Here is a 23,941-nt window from a genome sequence, read left to right as displayed (position 1 = left end):
AAAAAAAAGTCTCTGGTAACTGCCCAACTGGAGAAACTCCTTTAAATTAAAAAAAATTTAAAAAATTTAAAAAATAATATATATATATATACACACAAAGGGATTCTGTTTAACTCTTTATTTTCCATACATTAAATTTACTCAGATAAAAACATTCTAAAAATGTACAATTTTACTTTTAACAAAGTATAATAAAACATAAAAATCCCAATACCAGAATACTTGACATTTACAATTCAAAATCAAATTAGCTGAATATTAAATATTTACAAAACTATTTAAAATATTTATAAAGTTACATGCACAATTTGTAATACTAGGATTGACCGAAGTAAAAGAAATGGCTCAAATGGGAGCAGGAGTTTCCTTCATTCCTAGTGGAAAGTGATGTCCAAGAGAAGCTGTTCATCTGCACTTGAAAACACACAGGATTCGCTTTCTGCTTCGGTACCACCACGTTTCTTGCTTACTGAAGAAAAATTGAAGAGAACAAACAGGTAGTTCCAAGGGGTTTTGACCCGAGATGTTGTTGGGCAGGGGGTGTCGGGGTTACTGGGGCCTCCACCAGCACAAGTGTTTTCCAGGCTCTCCAAAGTGCCCAATTACACAGATTTTGTCCAGATTCGCCCATGTCCATCTCACGTAACACATCTCAGAATCCCCCGGTCCCACAGCTCCCAGTTTCCTGCCCTCCAGTAAACACAGACCCAACAGAACCCACGCACAGGGGCGTCGATAAATGGCATTTCTATTTTGGGGAGGAGCGTCACTGCCCAACGCCAGACTACATTTCATTTTCAAGTTCCTTCACCCTGCAGCTTGCCAGCCTGAACCAGAATTTGGGTAATGGTGAAGGTCTAGTCTTAGACTATTGGTTTTGTTAAGTCTGACACTTAATTTGCCAAGATTTAAAGCCTGTGGTATGAAAAAGTTTCCCAAAAAAAGTGGAGTGTGACGGTGCTTTAAGGAAAAGCATCGTGGAACTCTGATCGATACCTCACTGCTGAACTGAGGCTTCTCTCTTCGCTCTCCCACTGCTCAGCGTCAAGCCTGGCGCATTTATTAACGCTTAATTTGCAGATTGCCAGCGCGAGGAGGAGTCTGCTGGAAATTCCGTCCTATTTAAAGTTATTTCCAGCAGAAACGCTCCCCAAATGGAAAACCCTCTGAAACCGCATGTCGCATGCAGGGAAGATGCATCGCGAGCTTCTCCGTGTCCCTGCAGGGAGGTGACGTGGGATTCCCTTCCCTCTGACACTTCCAAATCGTTTCTATTCCACAGTGAAATCCATTTTGAGAACTAATATTTTAGGACAAAGATAGGAATAAATAGCATTCTTTGAAATCACCGTCTTCCAACGTATAAAAATAGGTTTTAAGAACTGGTTCTTTCAGCCACGAAGCTGGAACTACTATCCTAAAACAAGCTGCCTTTTCAGGGGTAAAAAGATGGATTTGTGCCTTTTAAAAACCAGACGAAGGATTAATTTATGGAACTAAAGTGCTCTGTTCAGACTCCCCAGCTTTGGTTGTTCCCGGTGCAAAGTGGGCAGCGTTCGGCAGCGGATCTGAGGCCACAAGTCGCTCTCATTTGGGCCTGTCAGACCTTTCTCTGTGACGCTTGTCTCGCTTTAAGCTGCTCCAAACTCATGAATTGGAACTTAGTCTGGAACCAGACTTCACCATTTAAAACTGTTACGTCAAAGTTCACATGGGCCGCTTTAAGAAACATCAGCCTTAACTTTATAGAAAGGAAACGATCCCACAGAAAGCTCTGACAAAAGGGGTGAAACCGTTCGCCGGACAAACGTTCAGATTTCCAGTCCCTTTGTGACGGCTTCCACTCCAATGAATATTGGACGAGACTCTGCCCAGCCTTGGGCATTAAAACTGGTGCAGAAATTATTCTCTTTCTTTTTTGCTGTTGATTTTTGCTATTTTGAGCGGGTTTTTAACACTTGTGTGTGTGTTGAAATACAGTTTCTTTAAATACAATTCAGTTGTAAAATACTGTTTAAAAAAAGTGAAAAAAGAAAAAATTAAAGTTTGGCTTTCAGCACATGTTTCCAGGCCACTGGAGAGACCCTCGAAGCTGTAAATAGTAAACATGGTCACTGAAAACTGCAGCGTTTCCTTCAGTGAAATAGGGTGTGACAGGTTGTTCCTCCCATTGTCTCAAGCTCATTAAGGCAAAGTTAATTGCATTGTCAGTTTTCATCACGTTTAGTGTTGTAGGTCTGGGTGTCACCTCCTCACACGCAGGCAGAGCCACCAGGAGCGTTTCCGTTCTGGGCTGAGCACACACACGTCTCATCTGCTTTGTCATTGCATAGGAATAGAAAAAGAATTTTTTCTATTTTTTTTTTTTAAAACCAAACATTTTGCAAATTTAGATTCCCGTTTCCACAAAGCCAAATCCGCTACGAGCCGCAGATCGCTACCTGGACCGAGTCTGGTTTCTCTGGTTACCGGTGATGCTCATTTCTCCTCCTCGCCTCCCTCAGTGGGACACAAGGATGGCCCGGAACATTTATTTGATATTTTTCCTATGAACACGGCCCAGGAAGGGTTTGACCCCCCAGGTACCGCCTTCCTCCCTTGCACTGATGGATCATCGCTGCAAAACCCCTCCTGGGATCCGAGCTCCCTGGCGTCCCTGCGAACGTCAGCGCCGCCACAAGCACCTATTCACACAAACTATTCATCCTGGTGTGGTTTAAATCGGTGTCACAAATACCTCCAAGTGTAAACAAGGCTTCAGACTTTAAAGGTGTCTTCCAAATTACAGGATGCAAATATCTCTGTGTCAGACAATTTCCAGAGAAAGCCTCACCCATTATTATGTTTTTTGAACGCTGTTGGATTCCCCGGGTGAGCCACGAGGATTTAGTATCTTCTTTCAACCAGACAGGACCAAACTGTTTCAAATTAACAGTTCGAGATTTTGTTTGGCTTCCTCTCAAGTCCTAATTTAGATTTGTCACCCACAAATGATGTACGCTAAGTAGTTAACACCAAAGCTAGTCATCTACAATCTAGTGTAACGAAGGAGGCTGACAAGAAATCCTTCAAAGTCTCGATAATAATGAAGTTTACTACCTTTTACATGTTCGACTTCTACCACTTCTGAATTCTGTAGCAAAAGCCTTGGGATAGGAATCAAAGGGGTTTCTTTTTATATAAAGTAAAGCACAAGCTTACAAACTCTGCCACCAGAGTTGTTATTTTGTTTAAAGGATGGTTTAAAATTCATTTACAAAAGCAGAATAATAAGGTTTCTGTGAAAGAGACCTATATACAGTAACAGGACGTAAAGGTTGTTTTGTGTATTACAGGAAAATATCCTTGAAGCCTTTAGGACCCTGGAGTCTCTGGGACTTGGACCCTTGGAAACTACAATTATTCCACTGCTGGGAAGCCAGCACTGTCTAGTAATAAGTGAGACAATGAAGCACAAGTTTGTTTCCAGAAGGAACCGAAACTGCCGTGTGGGTTCTTTTGGAAGGGAAAGGAGAGATTTACTCAAGATTTTTATTGTGGAGTTAAGTCACATAACCTGCTGGTGCCAATTTTTACAAGTTGGAACTTCTTTGCCTCTTGCACTGGTCTCAGAGTGACACCGTCTGCTCAAAGTGCAGAAAGCTTGAAGAGTTTTACATTCTTCTGTAGTGCAATCCTTAAAAATCCCAGAGATTAGTGCCTGATCACTTTTGAAAAAAAGTAGAGGATTTACCTAGCCCAGGGGTGCCCGAGTCCTTCTGGGGAACGGCCGCTCCTGCCCTCAGCCTCCAGCTTCACCTCCCAACGTAGCTGCCCTGGAGCCAGACGTTTCACCTTAGAAAGTCCACGTGTGGCAACATTCTCCAGCAAAATAATAATAAAAAATAAGTACATCAGATGTTGTACTTGCAACAGCAAACGGGGCTGGCCAGCTCCACCGTCCGTCGGTCCGAGGACGCGTAGTCAGAAGTTCCAACGACAAGATCCAAGCTTGAATTTGGCAATCCAAAATGGGTTTGATGCACCCCCTAAGCTAGATTTTCTACCTAGTCTAATAAAGTAAAGCACCTTTGGATTAAAAAATACATTAAGCTTAACAGCAACTGGACGTCTCAGTTTTGTGTTTCGATCTCCTTACGTCTCCATGGCTTACAGTATTTTCTTGCCGGCTGATACAAGGTCAGTCTGTGGAGTCGAGGCTTTCGGAGGGAGGAGCGTATTTCAGCCTGAACGTACCTGGGGAGAGGAAATGGAAGAATTAAACATCAACCTTCTCACATCTGCTGCATCTCACAACTTCCTAAAACAACCGGCTCCTTCCTGGACGTGTAACACAATATTCCAGCGGAACGCCAGCTGCGCAAGAGCATGTGTGCAGCTGGGAGGAATGAAAATCAAGCATCATTTACACAGTAAAAACCACTGGCTTCCATGGAGCTTCAGGGCTGGCAAAAATTCATTTGAGATAGTTTAACTGGAAATTCAATTGATGAAATGAAATTCAGCTTGAAAAGACAGCGAGCTACGTTTCTGAAGTTCTCTGAATTAAGGCTGATGGGGCAGCATCACTTCTCCAACAGCTCCAGGAACTCCATCGATTAGTTACATTTTAGCACTGCTGTAAATTGCTGCCACAAAACCAGTCACTTGTTGATTTATAGTGGTCACATACTTGAAACCTTGTCTGTACCATATAAAAACAAATAGACATACTCCATAGGCAAGACAATGTAAAATACAACAGCTCAGTGCTGTTCGCTCCAGTCAAATGTTCGTATTTAATTTTTTAAGCCTGACCCCATGCAATTCATCTCAACACAATATGTCAATTAAAATTAAAAAACCTAAAAATGGGACTAAGAAAGTACTCTGGGTAAAGTAACATTTCTCTCTTAGTTGTCTTCCACCAGGAACTGAGGATTTCGGCTCTCTCCTGGAGAAGCCAGTGCTGGAACCCTGTAGGCAACACGCCCTGCAAAATAATTACAGCAGCAAACGCGGGACCCCCAAGAGCATTTGAACAGGAATTCTTTATTTACGTTGCTGTTTTGGGGGAGGGAAGGGCAGGTTTGTAAACTCCCACAGATCTTAAAATTACAACCAAAGTTGAGCTTTGGGCCTGACTTGAGCTCTGTCCTCACGTTGGGGCTGCACAAAACTCAATTTCAACTTTTGCAAATGTAGCTCAAAACCACCCGCTTTCAAGAAGATGATTTTTTTTTTTTTAATACAAGTCATAAAAGAGACAGCGCGGCCATCAGCCTCCCCTGCCCTTTGGCTCCGCAGCAAAACCCAACGTTCTGCGTGCGAACCGCATCCGTCCCTCCCGCTTTACCTTGTCGGTTGAAATCCATCGGCGGCTGTTTGCAGTCCTGAGCTCGGTGACCACTGGCCCCACAGTTGTAACACGAGAGATTCCCGTTTTTTTTGTGACTCGAGCCATTGCTGTTGCCCATCATCCCCTGTGCCTGGTACACCCCCGCTGTCCCCGCCAGAAAGTTCTGCATGGGTGGCACGGCGAACGTGGACTGGCCGCTCATGACTGAGTCCGGCGCTAAACCGCTGTTGTAGGCGGTGTGGACCACAGGGAACGTCGTGCTGCTGTTGTACTGCTGCGTGTTGATGTAGCCGTTGCTACACAAAGGGTTGAAGGGCAGGAAGGGGAAAGTAAACATGGAAGGTCCCGAAAACGGGTGCTGAAAATAATTAGCGTAGCTGACGGTCATGCCGCCGGAGCCGCAGTTGCCGCTGCAGCCGCAGGAGCTGCACACCATGCAGCCGGGAGGCTGCGGCGGCTGCTGCTGGTGGTGGTGGTGATGGTGGGTCTGGTTGGGGACGGGGACGCTGCCGGTGGATCCGCTGCTGCTGCTGCTGCTGCTGCTACTGCTGCTGCTGCTGCTGTAGAAGTTGCTGTCGGGCGCTGAGGAGAGCGTGGGGCTGGAGCTGGGCGCGGGGCAGCTGGGCAGCGTGCCCATGGTGGCGAAGGACGTGGAGGGGTGGCTGCTGGAGGAGCCCACGTTGCTGTTGGCGCAGAAGCTGCCTTGCATCGGCGCCACCGGCACGCTGCTCATGGCGGAAAAGGCAACTTTGGTGTTGGCTGTGTACAGAGCAGTCCGGGGGTTAATTATTGCAGGGGACACCGTTATTTGCATATTGCTGGAGCAGGAAGTCTGTCCGGCGATGGCAGAATCAGTAGGAAGAGACGAAGACACCAGGAGTTTGATGGGTGGACGAGCCACGTGGAAGACTGTGCTGGACGTTACGGTGGCAGCGGTGCTCGTTTCTACTATTAATCCCGGCTGCTGAGCGGTTTTTATCACCCTGTCCAGAGTCGAAGCGTGGACGACTTTGGTTCGAGGCCCAAAGTTAATAGTCGACGTGGGCGAGCTGTTCTCAGCAGCCCCTGACAGCACTTGCAAGGGCTGGTGGGGAGACGATGCAGACATGACGTCCACCACGGCATTCCCAAAGCTCTTTTCCATTTTTATGCTGCCCCTAGGTCCAGGAGAAACTTTATTTCTGTCTTCTAAAGATAAAAGAGAATGCATAGACGATGAAAGTAACTTCATGTCTGCATTGCCGCGGTCTGATTTGTGCACCGAATTTAGCATCCGGATGGGGGTGATATGAGGGGAGGCCGCTGACATCATTTGCATGGGCAGAGCGTGGTGGCCGGATGGATTGGAGCCCGTGTCGTTCTGCACTGGTAAGACCTGAGCCGTGGGTCTGGCAGAGCTCGAAGTGAAATGGTTCAGCAACATCACCGGCTTCTCCTTTTCCGAACCGTCCAAGTGAATCTCTAAACCTGGGGATGGAAACACGGATAAATACAAAGCCAGGCGACACAGGCACCCTCGGTGGTTGTTTCCGCTTACGTCTCTCGTTCTCCTCAGCACTGTCCGAGCTCTCCTCCCGCGTCTGGATCCCCATGGGGCTGGAAGAAGAGCTGGAGTACTCGGAAGAGCTGCCCTCCCGGGGCAGGGGGTGCGCTGGCTGATCCACGTCCACCCGCAGCTCTGCAGATACAGGGGGACGAGCGATCAGGGAAAGCAAACGAGACGGCTAACACCTACTCAACAGGACCTAATTACAACTGTTTCATGACACCATGCTCAAGATTTACAGATAGACATCAAGGATTCAGCATAACGGCTGCTGGTGAGCACAGCTCACGCAGACACCGTGATTTTTATTGTGCTCCACAGACACAACAATCAGACTTTTTGATTGCTGGCGGCATTTTGGAAGATAAAGCTTACGACAGGTTGGTGAAAAAGCAGTGTAAGAATGAGCTCGCTCTTGTGCAAGGATGTTTTCAGGACTGAGAGCGCAGTGGTGTCCCCTGCTCCCCCTCACCTGCAGCGTGGTTGCCGCGAATGCTCTGGATGGGCCCGACGTGCGTGGTGGGGGGAACCCTGGCCACTCCGCTGCTGGTCACTGCAGATGGGGCCGTGGGGTTCAGGCACCGTTTCTCTGATTTTTCTCTGCAGGGTGACGGAAAAACATGTGAAGAAACAAAAACTGGCTAAAGCACAACAGATGAATCAATTTCTGAATGAAACAGCATCAAAGCCCGCTAGAGAATCCACTAGAACGTTAAGCTAATTACAAATGGAAAGGTTTGGAAACAACATCAATCTTGACCACAACTTCTTGCCAGCAGTTTCATTTGGACTATTTGCCATCTGATTATGAGACTAATGCTCTTATTTGTACAAAGTCAAACATCACCAAATGGTGACTAAATTCCCTCCCTAACCTAGTCGTGCACACCAAAACCAAAGAGAAGCCAAACACAGCCCCAAGTTTTCATTCTGCAAACACGCTCTGGAAAAACTAAGACTGATGAAAAATGCTGTCAAGGAGCTTTGATAAACAGGCGTGGATTTGGAATTTTTAATTGCTTTTTAAGTACTAAATATTACTGAGAAAACCCCCATGTCAATGGTTTTCAAAGTAACCAACACAACTGCAGAGGAAGGAAGGAAGATAAGCATTATCTTGACAGGTTTATGGTCTGGAAAGCAAAGACCATTGTAAAACATGCATTAAATATCTTATGACTTTAAAAAGCCAATTTTTTTCCCTGCCACTTACTTCTCCAACTCCAGCTGGGTCTTGAGCTTCTTCTTTGCTCCCATGGTGAGGGATTCAAACTTATTCAGATCTTCCTCAGTAAGACTCAGAAACTTGTAAAGAAAAGAAAGTGCGTTTAGTTTTACAGCCTGAAATATTCTTCTTTACACTTACAGTAAAGATCAATTCTGAAAGGCAACTTTAAACCCATTTTTAACATTTGTTAATTCAAAGAAACGCTCTACTTCAGTTTTAAATTATAGAATCAGTGCAGAATAAAAGTGTGGGGGACTGGAATGAAAGAAAGAACATTTGTAGATTAAATTTAGATATGTGTGTGCTTATAATAACTATGTGCAATAAAGATGATGCAATCAGTGTACGTATTAAAATAGAACTTCGTGCTATGAATGAGTTTAAGGATCTGATTATCTCAAAAAAAAAAAAACAACAACAAAAAAACGCTCTAGTTTTCCCAGTTCCCCATTTAACACAAAAATCAATGTACAGTCAGTTTAATTGGAAACCATACTCCAAAATTAAATTTTATAAAAAATATAGACATAGCATATGAAAATAAAATAGATATTTATAATATAATGTAATGAAAATGAAAACCAGCAAAGTATGCATAATAATACAGGCTTTTAAAAAAACCCACTGGGATATGCAGAGTTTTGTTACTTGATTGAAGAAAAAAACCCACTATATATTTCCCGTCACATAAGGAAGAAAATAAAATCTGAAAACTCAGGTAACAGATTATAATAAAGTACACACAACACACTAGAACCAGTACAAAGCCATCCTAGTTTAGACGAGGCTCAACTTAAGCACTCAGTCCACTGGAGGGCGTTCAAAGCTAAAAAAGAACATGAATTTTACAGCTGGAACTGGGTAAAAAAGTATTGTATTGAGATAAAATCCAGCACGCATCAATATAATCTGTGACTCTTAGTACGCAAATATAAGTGATTATTTTTCCACAAGAATTTTTTCAGAAAACAAATCCGCCCCATTCGCTTGCAGGTATGCTCATGTCAGAAGTCTCTGTGAATCTTTTTTTTAAAAAATAAGGATAACAAAATATTTTTTTGGGAAAAAAAAAAAAAAAAAATCAATCGAGAAGCAGAAATAATTTTAAAAAGTCAACAAATTTTAGTTATGTACTGTACATCGAAGTGCTGAACAGGGGCAAAGCTGAGCTCCTAAGAGCATGAAGTTGGATCTTCAAGAGCTGGGTGAAGAATTCTGAACGAGGCGTCAGCTGTTGAACAGCCCAGGCCCTGGACACAACACAGATAAAACCAGGAAAGTTTTCTTCAAATTATTGCTTCAAGAGAGTGCAAACCTTCGCAGCATCTGCCAATGACTTCTGCAAACCCCCGTGCAGATGTTTGCAGCCTCTCTCTCCGCACGAGTAAATATGATGATAATTTAAAAAGCTTTTCTCCACCTCCTGTCCTACCTTCTCCATCGTCAGCTGTTTGAAGACAGGATAATACTTGTGCAAGCGCAGTTTCCTGAGCCAGTCTAAGATGCCGTTTTGCTCCTGCGTCGGGGGGTTCTGTGGGCTGGCAGACATGAGCACAGGGGAGGCCGGGGTGTCCATGGGTGCGCGATACGGCAGCGCTGGGCCGGTCCCCGTGCCGTGGGCGCAGTGGGGCAGAGCCACGGGACCCGCCGGAGAGTGCGCGACGTGGTTCTGTGCCGCCTGGATGCCGGCCACGCCGCATATGGGCCTACGAAACAGCAACAAAAGCGGGTTTAGGACGGTGAATTTTGTGTCACACAGAGTTTGGCTGCTATGATCGAACTATGGTAAAATATGCGCTGGTTGATGCGAGTTGCAGATTTGTACCTGTGTTGTTCAGTAGTTTAATAAAAACAGAGCAGCTTACAGCAAATAGTAAGCCTTATCACAGAATCCCAGCATGTCAGGGATTGGAAGGGACCTCGAAAGCTCATCCAGTGCAATCCCCCGCGCGAGCAGGAACAGCCAGATGAGGTTACACAGGAAGGTGTCCAGGCGGGTTTGAATGTCTGCAGAGAAGGAGACTCCACAACCTCCCTGGGCAGCCTGGGCCAGGCTCTGGCACACTCACCATGAAGAAGTTTCTTCTCATATTTAAGTGGAAACTCCTGTGTTCCGGTTTGTACCCATTACCCCTTGTCCTATTATTGTTTGTCACTGAGAAGAGCCTGGGTCCATCCTCCTGACATTCACCCTTTACATATTGATAACCATGAATGAGGTGACCCCTCAGTCTCCTCTTGTCCAGCTCCAGAGCCCCAGCTCCCTCAGCCTTTCCTCACACGGGAGATGCTCCACTCCCTTCAGCATCTTCGTGGCTGTGCTGGACTCTCTCCAGCAGCTCCCTGTCCTTCTGGAACTGAGGGGCCACAACTGGACACAATATTCCAGGTGTGGTCTCACCAGGGCAGAGTAGAGGGGCAGGAGAACCTCTCTGACCTCCTGACCACCCCCCTTCTAATCCACCCCAGGTACCATTGGCCTTCCTGGCCACAAGGGCCCAGTGCTGGCTCATGGTCATCCTGCTGTCCACCAGGACCCCCACGTCCCTTACCCTGTGCTGCTCTCTGATAGGTCATTCCCCAACTTATACTGGAACCTGGGATTGTTCCTACCCAGATACAAGACTCTACACACTTGCCCTTGCTATATTTCATTAAATTTTTCCCTGCCCAACTCTCCAGCCTGTCCAGGTCTCTGGATGGCAGCACAGCTTCCAGTGTCAGCCACTCCTCCCAGCTTGGTGTCATCAGCAAACTTGCTGATAGTGCACTCTATTCCCTCATCCAAGTCATTGATGAATATATTGAATAGTACTGGCCCCAGTACTGACCCTTGATGCATGCCACTAGATACTGGCCTCTTATATTCAACTTAAGCAGAGGTTTCCTTCTGTAAGCGCTCTTGATACATGTTCTACTACTTCTCTGTGATTAACAAAAGGTGTAGGGAGAATGGCCATGGTTCAGTTTTGCTTTTATTAAAAAGAAGCCCAAATATAATCCTGTGGAGTATTTTTTCCACGTTGAAGTGGCAAATTAACCCACAATACCGGCTCCGTGGAGGGTTCTGGTTTTTGCTGGAGAAAATGAAAATTGCCTCTTTAGAGAATGAGTTCTGAGTTTGTTAAATCCCAACACAGGTCAAGAGAATTCCTTTCCTTTTTTTCCCCAAGGCTGCCGCGTAGGAAGACTTTCCTTCCTCCCTCTGGAAAGAAGCCCCCGCTGTACAAGGAAACACTTCAATGTGCTGCAGAGATGCTCTAGTCCCCCTTGGCTCACAAAGGCTCAGACTAAGGATGACCGACCATGCGGATTATCATTACTCCTTTTGAGTACGTGATCGAGACCACCACAACTTCAGCACCAGATCACAAATAATCATCCAGCACCACAGCTCAATGTTGATTTCATAACGAGAGATTCTGTCACGGTGCTTGACAGTTTAGTCCAATGGTGCTTACTTTTTATATCCTTTATTTGTGAAGCTGAAGTTGAACTATAACTTCCGTTTCCAGTAATTATATCGCATTATATTTTGACTCGCACTTAAGTTTTATTGTCTCTGCGATCAACCCACTGCAAAATGTTTTTTTTAAGCAATTACCCATTCTGAGCTCTTGCAGTTATTATTATAAGATGTGCATTTAAAGAAAGAACAAACGACAACACTAGGAATGCCAGTACCTGACACCGATATTCTCGCCATCTGGTAAGGACAGACCACACACTAAGGCCAGAATTTCTTAAGATCTTCTACAAATAAATACGAAAGTGTAGATGCAAATAAATCCCCAAGAGAATACAGACAAACAGAACAAATACAAAGAAAATAAATATTTCACCTTCCAGATGTTCCCAGCGTAGTTCCTACTTTATAAAGGGAGGGGTTGCCAGGATCTAAAAACAGGGAACAGAAGTTAAAAATAGCATCAATTGATAAACGTACATCAGCACAAAAAAATGCGTCTTTAAACGTTATTTTAACTTACTTGAATTCTGAAGCTGCTGTGAAGGAGATGAAGAGCTGAAGAACTTTCGAACGTGGTCATTTTTCACCACATGGGAAGGTAATGGTGCCAAATACCTGCATATTCATTAAAAAAACAAACCCCCCCCGCTTCTGTTAATCATTCGATTTGCAGCTGCCTGTGTGATCATGATTGTAGACTGTACGTGAAATTTGGAAATGGAATTTGAAATGTAGAAACTAAAACATAAAAGACCTTTTAAATTAATAACCATGTAAATCTGCCTCAAAGTAGACTTGAAATGTAAGGCTGTTCTCACCCTTAAAACTATTTAAACACATTATCATTGTGTTGTTTTCACTGTTTAGTGCTTCAGTAAAAATGCTTAAATTCAGAACACTGAACACTTGAAAGACAGAAACTGTTCAAATATAAACTTGAAAATTTCCTTTCAAATTAATGAACCTGAAGACCACAAACCATAGATGTATCTGTCATTTCATTTTCTCCTCTGCGAGATAAACAGCAGATGCAGAGTCTGGCAGCGCAGGGAAAAAAGCTGCAAAACCTACATCACGTTTTCCTGGGATTGCTTTTGGGGGAAAAATGGCAATTTCCTAAAACTTTGCAATGTATAAAGTGTGTTCTATCAACATGACTAGACTTCTCATTGCTATCCAAACTTGACCACCTTTTGCCAAGATTTGAAAACGCATAGAAAATTGTTTAAAGAAGAGCATTTTGACCATATCTTTGCCATCTTGAAAAGGTCTTCGAGTAAAAAATAATTCAGCTATCCACACATGCCCACCAATGTGCTTTCCATTTTCAAATATCACAGCTCATTGCTGAATTTTTCAAATCCGTAGTGCTTAAAGCAGCTCCTTTCTCTGCTCTGCTGTATAAATGCAGATCGCTGCTCTATTAACCTACATTTATAGTGACTGTTGCCAGCTCGACAGCGGCAACGCACGTTTTCTCTTACCCTCCCCAATTCTCGGCAGCGAGCTCGTGATCCTCAGAGCACAGAAGGGGATGTTTGAAATATTAACGCTGCTTGCCATGAAAAATAATCTCGGTGTGCACCTGCTGGCCCTGGAGATGGAAAACCAACATCCACCGCAGTTCTGCCAACGGTGGACAAAAGTCTGGCTTCACTTAGGGAAAACAGGCGTTTAGCAACAGTTAATTAGTATTTTTTGAATGTAATTTAATATTTTGTATAAAGACAAGAGTAGCTGAAAATACTTTTAGTCCCTCAAATCTTCCTAGCAAAACTATTTCAGTATTTAGAAAGAGAGAATTGACGTGACTTGCCACAGATGATGAATTTAAAAATGGTGGTTTAGATTAGATAACGGCTGGGAGACTCGTGGTAATGTGAGGAGGTACTACCTAAGGCTTCCAAAATTTCTTAGCTGTTAATGGCTTCCAAAAACGTAATGGTAGAATATATACATACTTAGCTTTTTTAAATTAAAATAACACCACGTCAACCTAAAACAACAGAGACAATTAAAAACTCTGTGAAAGGGTAGGGGGGAAAAAATCCCCACAACCCATCCCTCAATCCAGAAGGATGACTATTCATGCAACTATTTTTTCCTGAGTTTTGGGGTTTTTCAAGCAGTTTTGGCTATTTTTTTTGAGGTTCTGCAAAGCCAATGATCCTGTTTTGAACAAGGGATCAGGAAATGTCAATTCTCCAGGAAGCTTAATACAGGATATTACTACCATACGTATTGCTGAAGAAAGAATTCCTGAAAAATTCTGATGTACTGGAATTAGTAGAACATCAAAAAATAATGCTTAGGGATGAGGCTCTTATTTCTTGAAAGTATAGAATATGAACGTAGTATCTATGTTTCCAGTTTGTTTCCTCCGGTTGGTGAAAAAAGCCAAGTGTCAAGATACAAACCCCACAATAACAGAAAGCCCAGCATACCTAAGGTCCGATTCCAGGTCCATGTGGTTCCGTTCCAGGTAAAATGAATCTGGACCAGCAAGGCAAGGAATGAATTTCTCCAAGTTTTCCTCTGGATACAGCTGAGATAGCTAAAAGTGGAGGATATTACAAATAATAAATGAAAAGACGACTTGTTACTCATACGAGATTCAAGGAACAGCAATTTACAAGTCAAACATTTTATGAAATTCAATCTATCTGTATTATCTCAGTATATTTTGAAAAACAGACACAATTACAAAAAGGGACAAAACATCTCTCTGATATTTTTCATATTGCCTTTACCTTTGAAATAAATTCAGTCACTTCGGTGGAAGATTTGGTTACCGTTGTCACTGAAGAATCAGACCACAGGACCTAAGGGAGTAAAGAGTGTTCAGTTTAGTAACTAATAGTCAGGGATTTGGTTCCAAAACATCAATAATTAATATCAAATGTTCCTCACAAACTTCAAGAAAGTTTGTAAAGTGTGACATCAACAAGGAAAAACTATTTTTGTGCACAAGTCACTATTACTCAGTCCTCCCTCCCTGCCTGATTCTTGCTGTTATTTTACTTAATAACTTCTGAACGCTTAAAAAAGCACTTGAGAGTTTCCACAGCCCTCGCGCTGCAGACATCCAGTATTAAGAAACAGGCTACTAAGTAATGGAAATTTTTTGTTAAAGAATTTTTTCTCTTATTTTTCTTAAAGAAAACAGCTGGTTTGTAGAATCTGATGTACGATACGAAAAACTCGCCCCAGCATAACGGCGCCTATTTATAACTAATCAACTCCATGTGCCAAAGTTGAAGGTGGCAGCGAATCACCCCATTGCAAGAAAAAAAGGGCAAAACCTTCGAAATGAAACCTGCGGTTTCTGCTCTAGCTACGCGCTTTAGACACCATCTTGTACATGCCCTAGAAAAAAGAAATAGTACAGTATCTCTTCCCATATGCTTTCTGCATTAAGTCATTACATTCTTAGATACAGAGGCATTTATTGGTCGGTAAGTGATTAGTTTAACTGAGCCAAAAGTCAGGATTTCTTGGCGCTAAGAAGATCGGCACGAGACTGGTGAACGTTAAGTCCCTTCGGACTTAAAATATCGATTCCAAGTAGACAGATCCTCAGCAGTTCTATAGGGGAAGAAGCTGGATTTTTGTATTTAAGAACCAGGAGTCCATCTTCTCACATGACACCAGTTTCAATGACAACTGGAAACATACACAAGTTTTTTCCAGCCATCAAAATGCTGCCAAAAGGACTGGTGAGAGGGGCGGATTTCAAAATACATTACATAATGGTGGAATTTCCTCTCTGCAGAGCTGTTACACAAAAAGTAAGGGAGGGGGAGGGAAGAAAAGAAGAGAACTTGAGCAGTTCCTGGTTTTACAAAGCCCGTGAGTTTGTTTTTTGTATATTTTTAAGTTTGTGATAAATTAATAGGTTTTTAGATTAATAAAAAAAATTACAAAATATAGGAGAAATTTCTCTTCCTAGTTTTGTGGTAACATTTGTTACGAGTTAGATTTTGCTCACTTATGCTAACTTTCAATACTTATAAGACAATAAATGCAGGGAACTACAGCATTGCCAAGCGATGCTGAAAACACTCAACAGCTCTTTCTATTGACCTTCTATTCCCAAGCTACTACACCAAATGTTTAATAGTTGGGTTTTCTAACCCAGCAAACAGCACTTTATTAGCTCAGTTAAAACTATATATTGTTCTTTCAGTTCCAGGCCGTCAAGTGAAATACTGGTAAAAGTAATTTCTGGTATTTATAGAAAGAAAATTATAATAGGAAAAGATGTTTCACAAGATGCTAATATGTAACTGGAATCTGCATACTTCATAAAGATTTTTGAAAGCCCTGGAAAATATCCTTTCCAATATTGATGACATTTGGAACAATCATGGGATTCAGAAAATTCAGAACATTATTCATTGGGTGGTAGCTGGAAAGAAAAACTGCCTTTTTTTTTTTTAAGTTGTACATAATTTAAGTTCAACCATTTATTTTCTTTCGGGTTCTCCTTCTCTCACCAACTGTTTGGCTCCGTTGCCTCACTAAGCAAAGCAAAGATGACACCTGGGCTTTGCATTCTGCACTTTGGAATCCACCATTCCACCAAGATGGGAGGAAAGCAGTTTGTCCTTCTTCCTCCGGTCTCCGCTATTACAACGAGGTTTCATGGAACTGAGTCGACCCTCCAAAATTGTAGCAATGACCAAACCTCAAAAGCTGCATAAAACCAGGGGGCAGAGCTGCTTCTCCTGCATCCCATGGTGAACCACCCTCCACAAACTCTTCTCGCTTCCACTTTTCATTTGTCTGGCTCTGATTTTCAGACAACAGTTCCTGTTATGGGGGTTTTTTCCGCTAGATTAAAACCCCCTTTATCGTAAAATATTGTCTTCCCTTTGAAAGCGCTTTTATGATACTCCAATAACCTTTTAGCCATGGTCTCCAAATATACAGCGTTTTCCTCAAACCTTAATAATTTCTGTAGCTATTTTCTGGACTCTCCAACAGCCCCTTTAAAACCAGTAACACCTGAACCATCTCCCGCAGTCCCGCTCTCCCCTCAGTGCTCAATGACCATCCTGCCTCTTTTCCCATATGTGCAGCACTGCCTTAGGAATCTAAATTCCCTTGTTTCTCCAGATGAAGACTTAAATTTTGTCTATTTTCCGCACTCCAGCACACAGATGCCCATTCTGTAAGCGTGGCATAATATTTTCCCCAAATATATAAATTGTCAAAACGAGTGAATATTTTTATTTTGCCTCTGTCCCACTCTGCATCATCCACAGAAGTTCATCAACAGCAATGTAAGGCTACTTCCAAATCATTGAGTATAAAATCTGACCAGCACCTATCCACAAGGAGCTGCACTAGACCAACTTCTGGGATCTAACAACACAGTTTGAGAATTCCTTTAAACTCCTCCTTAATTATTATCCTCCCTTCTTTTATAGGAGAAAACAAAAAAACCCCCATCACCAAAACTTACCTCAAAGGAATACTCAACATTTCTTTCATTCTTCTTGTGTGCCAGTCCCTTTAATTCCACTTTTTCAACACTCACTATGAAAAAGCAAAGAGAGAAGAAGAATGAGAAGGATATTCTTAAACATATGGAAAAGTGGGGAAGTTTTTGGTAGTGCCAGGACTTGGTTTGGAAGCACCGGAGACTCACGGCGCTGCCATAGGAGCACAGCTCCATGATGCTTTGAATTCCAACCTTCATTTCAGCCAGTACCCAAACAATACATTAAATGCAAAGCTCTTTATTTCCTCACGGCCTTATCATACCACTCATCAGCGTAATAACGGTACACAAACACGTGTGGATTTATCTTAACATCGAGTAGCAAACACTGTCCCTGCGAGGGAAAACTGGTGCACAAAGAAACAAAGACGGCAAAAGTCTGTGTGTTTGCAGGGGCCGATTTTGTGAGGAGTTTAGTGTGTTTTTCTCGCTGTGTTTACCGCAGTTTCATGGAAAATTTCAGCCTCGATTACTGCAATTTGAGCAAGTTGGGAGTAAAAACAGGATCTTATTGTGGAAAGGGTTGGGAAACAGTACAGGTCACCGCTGCCATCTCTACACGCGATACGCAGCCTTTAAAGACACGATCTTATGCATTAGATATTTGATATACTCAATTCTCGGAGACCCTCATTTCCCAATACACGCGGATCAGAAATTCCACCCCGCTAAACTTTCTGAAGGTTGTTTTACCATCTTCCTATTTTGCTTGTGAATTTCTCCTGCCTTTCCACTGCACGCATGGGGATACATGCACGGAATTTTGCCCATAAAAAGCTGATTTACATCGGCTTCAAAATCCAAAAGCAGTTCTATTAAAACAAAGTCACAAGGATTTCACCTCCAAGCGAGAGGTGCTCGTGTTGTGTGCATTCTGTTTTCACTTAATGGTTCTAACAAGCAAACCCAGAGCTCAACCACTTCATTTCTGGGCAACCACCATTTACAAGACTATTTCTCTTACCTGTAAAGACTCAAATGTATACTTATCAATACATCTTTCTCATAACATAACAAAACGGCTGCAGCGCAGAAGTCATGGTGATAACATCGCATCAGGAACCTGCCAAGCCACCCGAGAGCTTCATTTTCCTTTCCCTTAAAATAATCACGACCTGAAGTCTTTACTGTGGCCATTTAATCTTTTTTTTTGTTGCATTCTCTTCATTTAAAAATGTCACAACCTAGTTTTTGGCTGCTTTTAAGACCTGCTCTTTGAGTGTTTTTTGCAGTCAAAATTTTCAGAATTATCTGGTTTTAAATAGATCTGCAGATGTTCATGCCAGTCTTTAAAATACAGAATTAGCATTCCCTTGATGATCATCTCAACTGCTCCTTCTCTGTGTAATTCCCACTTACAATAACACAAACCCCTGATGAATAATGTCAATTCATTATTCACTACTTTCTCTTGCATACTATGCTTTTTGTAGACTTGCTGCTCTTAAAGTTTCCAGTGGGTTCCTCATGCTTCTGAAATGATGAAGATTTAAACACGCACACGGTTCAGAGGTTTTTCTGCCAATTTAAGAAAAAAAAAAAATCTACCTCTGTACAATTACTTAAGAAGATTCAGGGTACTCTTGTGATCAGTTAAAATACACTGAATATTGATTGGAATTATATGTACCTTGGAATTATAATTAGAAAGAATGTGTGAAGTGGATATAGAGTGGGGGTATTGCCAGACTGTTGGTGAAACAGCTGCAGGAGGAGCAAATAACTCGTAGAAAACCTGGTGGCAACTGCAGCAACATCTGGGTTTGGAGGAGGACAAAGAAAACCAGAAAGACACCGCAAGTGTTACTTAACATTTGTCGTTTATGGCAAATCCAGCGTCACTTTACTGAAACTGTTCTTACCATTGGCATTTCTACAGTATTTAAATATCATCTCTTGTATCTGTTCATTGTTCCTCTACAGTAATCCAAGCAAAATAAGATTACCTATCAATATAACATAAAGCCATTTCTGTTCTACTATGTGGGTTAATAACAAACTTTCCATCACCTGATGGATTTTGTTGGGCTGACAGTTCCATGACCTTTTCACGCTAAAGTTCTGGGCTGAAATTGTCCAGTTAATATAATCCCTTGCAGTGAATTTATCCTCTGGAAAACGATTGCAATTAGCAAAATGAACCATTAGGCAGATATTGCTGCCCTGATCACCAAACAAACCTTGTAAGATTGTCTGTTCTAGAGCATGAACTATAGTTCATTGTGCAGCAGCAATATGCTGGGCAATTAACTGGATAATTTCTGACATTATACAAAGCGCTCTGGCAATTTTCTCCAAATATTGTGAAAAAATATCCTCTGTCTAAAAAATTCTCGAGTTTTCATTTTTATTCAAATCAATGCATGCAGGTCCCATTTGTGTGACACGTAGCATGGAAATACTGTTCTCCAGCATCCAGGTGCTAAAACTGGAGTCATGAGATTGGGCTGAGCTTGTGATTGACAAAATGTGCAGAAATGCTGCAATTTATTTTTAAGCATGAAAAAATAAGTAAAATTCTTTAGTTTGCGTTATACAGGGAGCCAAGTACATAACCATAATCAATGGATTTATTAATTTTAACTCCTGAGCTTGTGCCTACATGGAAATAAGTGCTCAAACACGAATCCAGCAACTGAATTTTTGCCGAAAAGGTCTCCTGAACAAAAAGGAACTAAAAATACTTTCCACATCCTTGTTTACACAGAAGCGGTAACCAAAAAATGCAACACCAAGGCTTTCACATGCCACCTCTTGTTTTTCTAACAGAAATACATCAAAAGCAGCATTTCTCAATTACCGCTGCCCATCAGACACCAGAAGGAAATCCCAAGCAACTGGAAACAAAAAACCCACAGAGTCTCCCCACTCAACCCCCACACCCACCAGTATTTACATTCCCATACATACAGGCAAAAAACACAGGAAAAATATACAAGAAACAGTTTATTTGCTTTTTTCAAAGCATATTTATGGCAACAAAGCACACGCAATTACAAAGTTTGGTTGTTCTTGGGTTTGTTTTTTAAACGAAAAGGTCAACTGATCCATTGAAGATGAGAAATTGGTTCTAAGTATCAGCTTTGAGGGGGTTTTGCCTGTTCTTCAGAAAGCTGCTTTCCTATTTCTCATCTTTTTAAAGCTTTTTATCAAGACTATGATTAAGAATGAAAAAGAAACCCGAGATATACTATTCTTACCATCAAATACATTGATATTGTGCCACAAACATACAAGAGGAAGTTTTCTCATCAACTACATTTATTTTATTTCCCTCGCCTCCTACTTCTGAAAACTTAAATTATTCATTCATTGGAATACTGAAGGCCTGAGGAAAACGTCGAGAATCAAATATTAGTTTTTCAAAGTACATACAGAAATGGTTGGCCAGAGACTGTAAAACAAGCAGATTAGTGAGAACTGAGATCTAAATAACTCTGGGATTGATCAGCATCTATCAGGTTGCCGAGAACTTTGTGTCAATGATGCGTCCCAGGACCTCAAATGGGGTCAATCTCATTTATTTAGTACAAAACCTTTCAACAGATCAGAGAAGTACAATATTTAGCTTGTAACAGTTTCGTCATTTAAGCCAAAAAAGAGGTGGCACTGTTGATCTGTCCCTGAGGCTTCTGCAGAGGAAGATTCCACTGGAATACTGAAAAAGATAATTAGATGAACTTTCAAACTTGGACCTAAGAGTCCCTGAATCACTAAATACTACAGGGATGACACCAAAACCGATCAACTGGAACTCTGTTCTATCCCACAAAAGCACACCTTGGGTTGTTCATGATACATTAACTCACAAACCATTCCTTTTGGGGAAGAGATATCCCATCTGCATCAAAATATCAATGGGCCAGGGTCCAAATAGTGATGGAATAATGGAATATATCCCAATAATGGAATAACAAGAGATGATCACTGGTGTGTGATGTTTGTACTTACAGAAACTGCTACTGGGGAAGGAAAGAACATGAAAGGGCAGGTCATAGAATATATTCTTAAGCTACACCAGATGGAAAAATTCCTTCCACTGAAGAGCAGCAAGAACTATTTCGAGTATTTTCTTAGAAGGACGACAGGTAAGGAAAGAAGATAATTTTCTAGAAGAAACACTTATTTTAGTACTTTTCTAGAAAACAAGTGAAATATGGCACAGGATGAAGCAATTCTCTCTCCAGTCCACTACGTAGATATGTCACGTAATAACAACCTTTCATTATTATAGTAGCAGTGAAGAGACATGAGATCCCATTCTCAGAACTCTCCAGACACAGCAAGGGAATTTATTAAGATATTCACCTGTTTTCACATAATACAGTAGTAATGAATTAAGAAAAACATTGTGTGAAGATGTGTAACTGGGATATTTAAGCGACCCCAAAACCTTTATGCATACCTAAAGCGGCTGCTTGCTAAGAAATATTTAAATTGCTAAGAAATATTTCAATTGAACCAGATACAGAGCTTTTACCTCCCCCTTCCAGAAGAGGGCAGAAAAATCATTGTTGGTACAAAAGCACCATAAGATCTTTGCTCATTCTTCCCACATCAGGTATCATCAAAATGCTCCATGAAGCCGGATCCACCCAGGAAATCAAAGTCCAAATGGAACAGTCATTTGCTGTTTACCAAATTCTTTAAACCAAGTGTTAATTCTTCCTGGCTAACACAAATTCAGGTTAAAAAAAAGAGATAACAGACCTCAAGTTTAAGATACATCAGACTTGTTAGGACCCAATTCAGTCTCATAACAGGGTCCACCAGCCAGTTTTCTGCTGGTATCTCTTAAGACTAAAAGCAGAAGAGCAGACACAGCAGCTTTTCCATGGTGTCTGCTCAAAAAAAGGAAATGACAGCTCAGAAAAAAAACTCTGAATCAAACAGAACCCTTGTACTGGTTTGCAAGAAAGTCTTTGGGCTGGCTGGTGCCTCTACAAAACACAGAGAGAACCTGGAAATTAAAGTTTCATGGACATAATGAAGAAACTTCTGCTAGCAAAAGAAAGGCTCTTCGAACTGCCATTTTTCTTTGTAAGAAATCAGGGTTCTTCCAATTTAGAGAATATTTAAGATCAAGAGCAACACAACTCAGAACATGAGTTTAAGTGACAAGTTAATCCTGCTTTAAATTAAATGCCAGACTGAAGAGTATGAGCTGCAATATTCCACAGGAAATAATTACACAGCTTTTTTAAAAATCGGGGACATCAGCTGACTTTTGGCAGAGTATAGGAAGCAATAATATGCTGGGACTGTATCGCTTGCCCCCAAACTAGTAGTTTTCATGCTCCTGCTATTTCCTCAGTTTGGCTGATTTCGCTTGCCAACTGAGTGACCTTTTATGTTTCTCTTAAAAAAAAAAAAAAAAAAAGACAGACATTGAAAAAAAAAGTCTGTATATCTTAGCTTTTAAGATGTTAATTGAATTCATACATTGTTTTGAGTAATACTGAATGATACTGTCAGCACTTGAGCCAACCGCAAAAGCCAACCAACCTAAAGAATGGGTTTGCAACTTTATTGGACGCAAAAGCTGAAATAAAACAAACTGGCTGGAGAATAATCCCATCTGGACAGGAAGATGTAAAACCCAAAAGAATCAGCCAGCTGCTTTCAAAATCAAGACACAGCTTCAAACACTGATTTGAAGGGGTTTTTTTTCTTACCAAATACTGTGGGTTGAGAATAATAAGTTTTGCATGACCACTGCTGAACTGCTCCTGCCATTGCCACTGAATATTCAACTGCGTTACAAGCAGCCTTCTTTCCTAATGCCAGAAAAAAAGCTTTTACAGAATATATTATCCAGAAGAGGCTACTGTATTCAATGTATTTGTGTCACAGCTCTAATGCTGTACTAAATCTGAGCACCAACACATGGCACTAAACAGGTGCTGAGCCTTGAAACATGTACTTACCAAGGATATACTGTTGAAATATATAGAATAATGCTGTGGGCAGAGAGCCAAGAAAGGCTGCAAGAGTTTGACATTAAGGACAACCGAGCAACAAGTGAAACATATTCCTTAATTCAAGAAGCTGTAATCAAGCAATGATATATCTCTTTATGACATCAGGCAGAACATTCCCAAAAAAGAATCCCTAACAATTTTTTTTAATACCATGGAAACACTTTGGCATATTCCAGCATGATTTTAGGTAAATGCTTTGGAAACCAAAGGCTCAAATGTATCCTACAACCAACTCAGACACCGGTCACAGGGGTTGGGATTAAGCACGTGCTCAGATTTTCTTGCCAGGGGGCTGCTTGTTTTTTTTTAAAGGACTTGAGAATTTAATCTGTAAAATATATTTACTGCCTAACCCCCAAGCTGGTTAATTCTACATGGAACTACATCTAATTAACTACTTTCATACAAGGGAGAACAGCACGTGTAAGTCATGGATGCAGCTGTGGACTGAATCTGCTCACAAATCCGGCCCAATGACTCATCTTCCTTCTCTGGTTTAACAAGAGCAGAGGAATGTGCAGCTCATTTTGAAAAGCATCCTGAAAAGTGACCATAAGCCCAACCACTCAGCTTGAAGGCAGCTTCGGTAACCACTAACATACACTCTTGTATAGGCAATTAAAATATATCTAATTACACAGCCCATGCTAGTAAAAAATATCTCTGCAATCAAGAGAGATGCTCAGCTCTGTATATAAACACTTCTACTTACCAGGTGAGTAACATGCAGTTGTATATTTAATCTAGTTTTATCTGATCAAGTCATTATTTTATTTACTGTTCCTTACATCACTTTTAAACCAAATCTCGGTTTTGTTTCTTATTTTCACAAGAAGGTCAGCTCAGCCTAGAGACACCTCACACTGCCCTAGA

At 41.7% G+C, this 23,941-nt stretch overlaps 1 protein-coding gene across 1 annotated transcript in view; it reads right to left on the bottom strand.

The window, feature by feature from the left end:
* Positions 1–103: 103 nt before the first annotated feature.
* ZCCHC14 (zinc finger CCHC-type containing 14) overlaps positions 104–23,941 on the bottom strand; it is a 49,738-nt gene continuing 25,900 nt past the window's right edge. The window contains exons 3-13 of the mRNA XM_082062901.1: positions 17,049–17,122; positions 14,332–14,403; positions 14,026–14,135; positions 12,102–12,196; positions 11,955–12,009; positions 9,545–9,818; positions 8,098–8,189; positions 7,357–7,484; positions 6,876–7,016; positions 5,336–6,805; positions 104–4,236 (exon numbers count right to left, since the gene is read on the bottom strand). Coding sequence (XP_081919027.1) covers positions 4,181–4,236; positions 5,336–6,805; positions 6,876–7,016; positions 7,357–7,484; positions 8,098–8,189; positions 9,545–9,818; positions 11,955–12,009; positions 12,102–12,196; positions 14,026–14,135; positions 14,332–14,403; positions 17,049–17,122 — 2,567 coding nt within the window. The 3' untranslated portion in view covers positions 104–4,180. The remainder of the gene's footprint in view (positions 4,237–5,335; positions 6,806–6,875; positions 7,017–7,356; positions 7,485–8,097; positions 8,190–9,544; positions 9,819–11,954; positions 12,010–12,101; positions 12,197–14,025; positions 14,136–14,331; positions 14,404–17,048; positions 17,123–23,941) is intronic.

Source organism: Streptopelia decaocto (assembly GCF_964273445.1).
Source record: "Streptopelia decaocto genome assembly, chromosome: 11".
Lineage (NCBI taxonomy): Eukaryota > Metazoa > Chordata > Aves > Columbiformes > Columbidae > Streptopelia > Streptopelia decaocto.
This window is presented reverse-complemented; position numbering and strand designations above follow the sequence as displayed.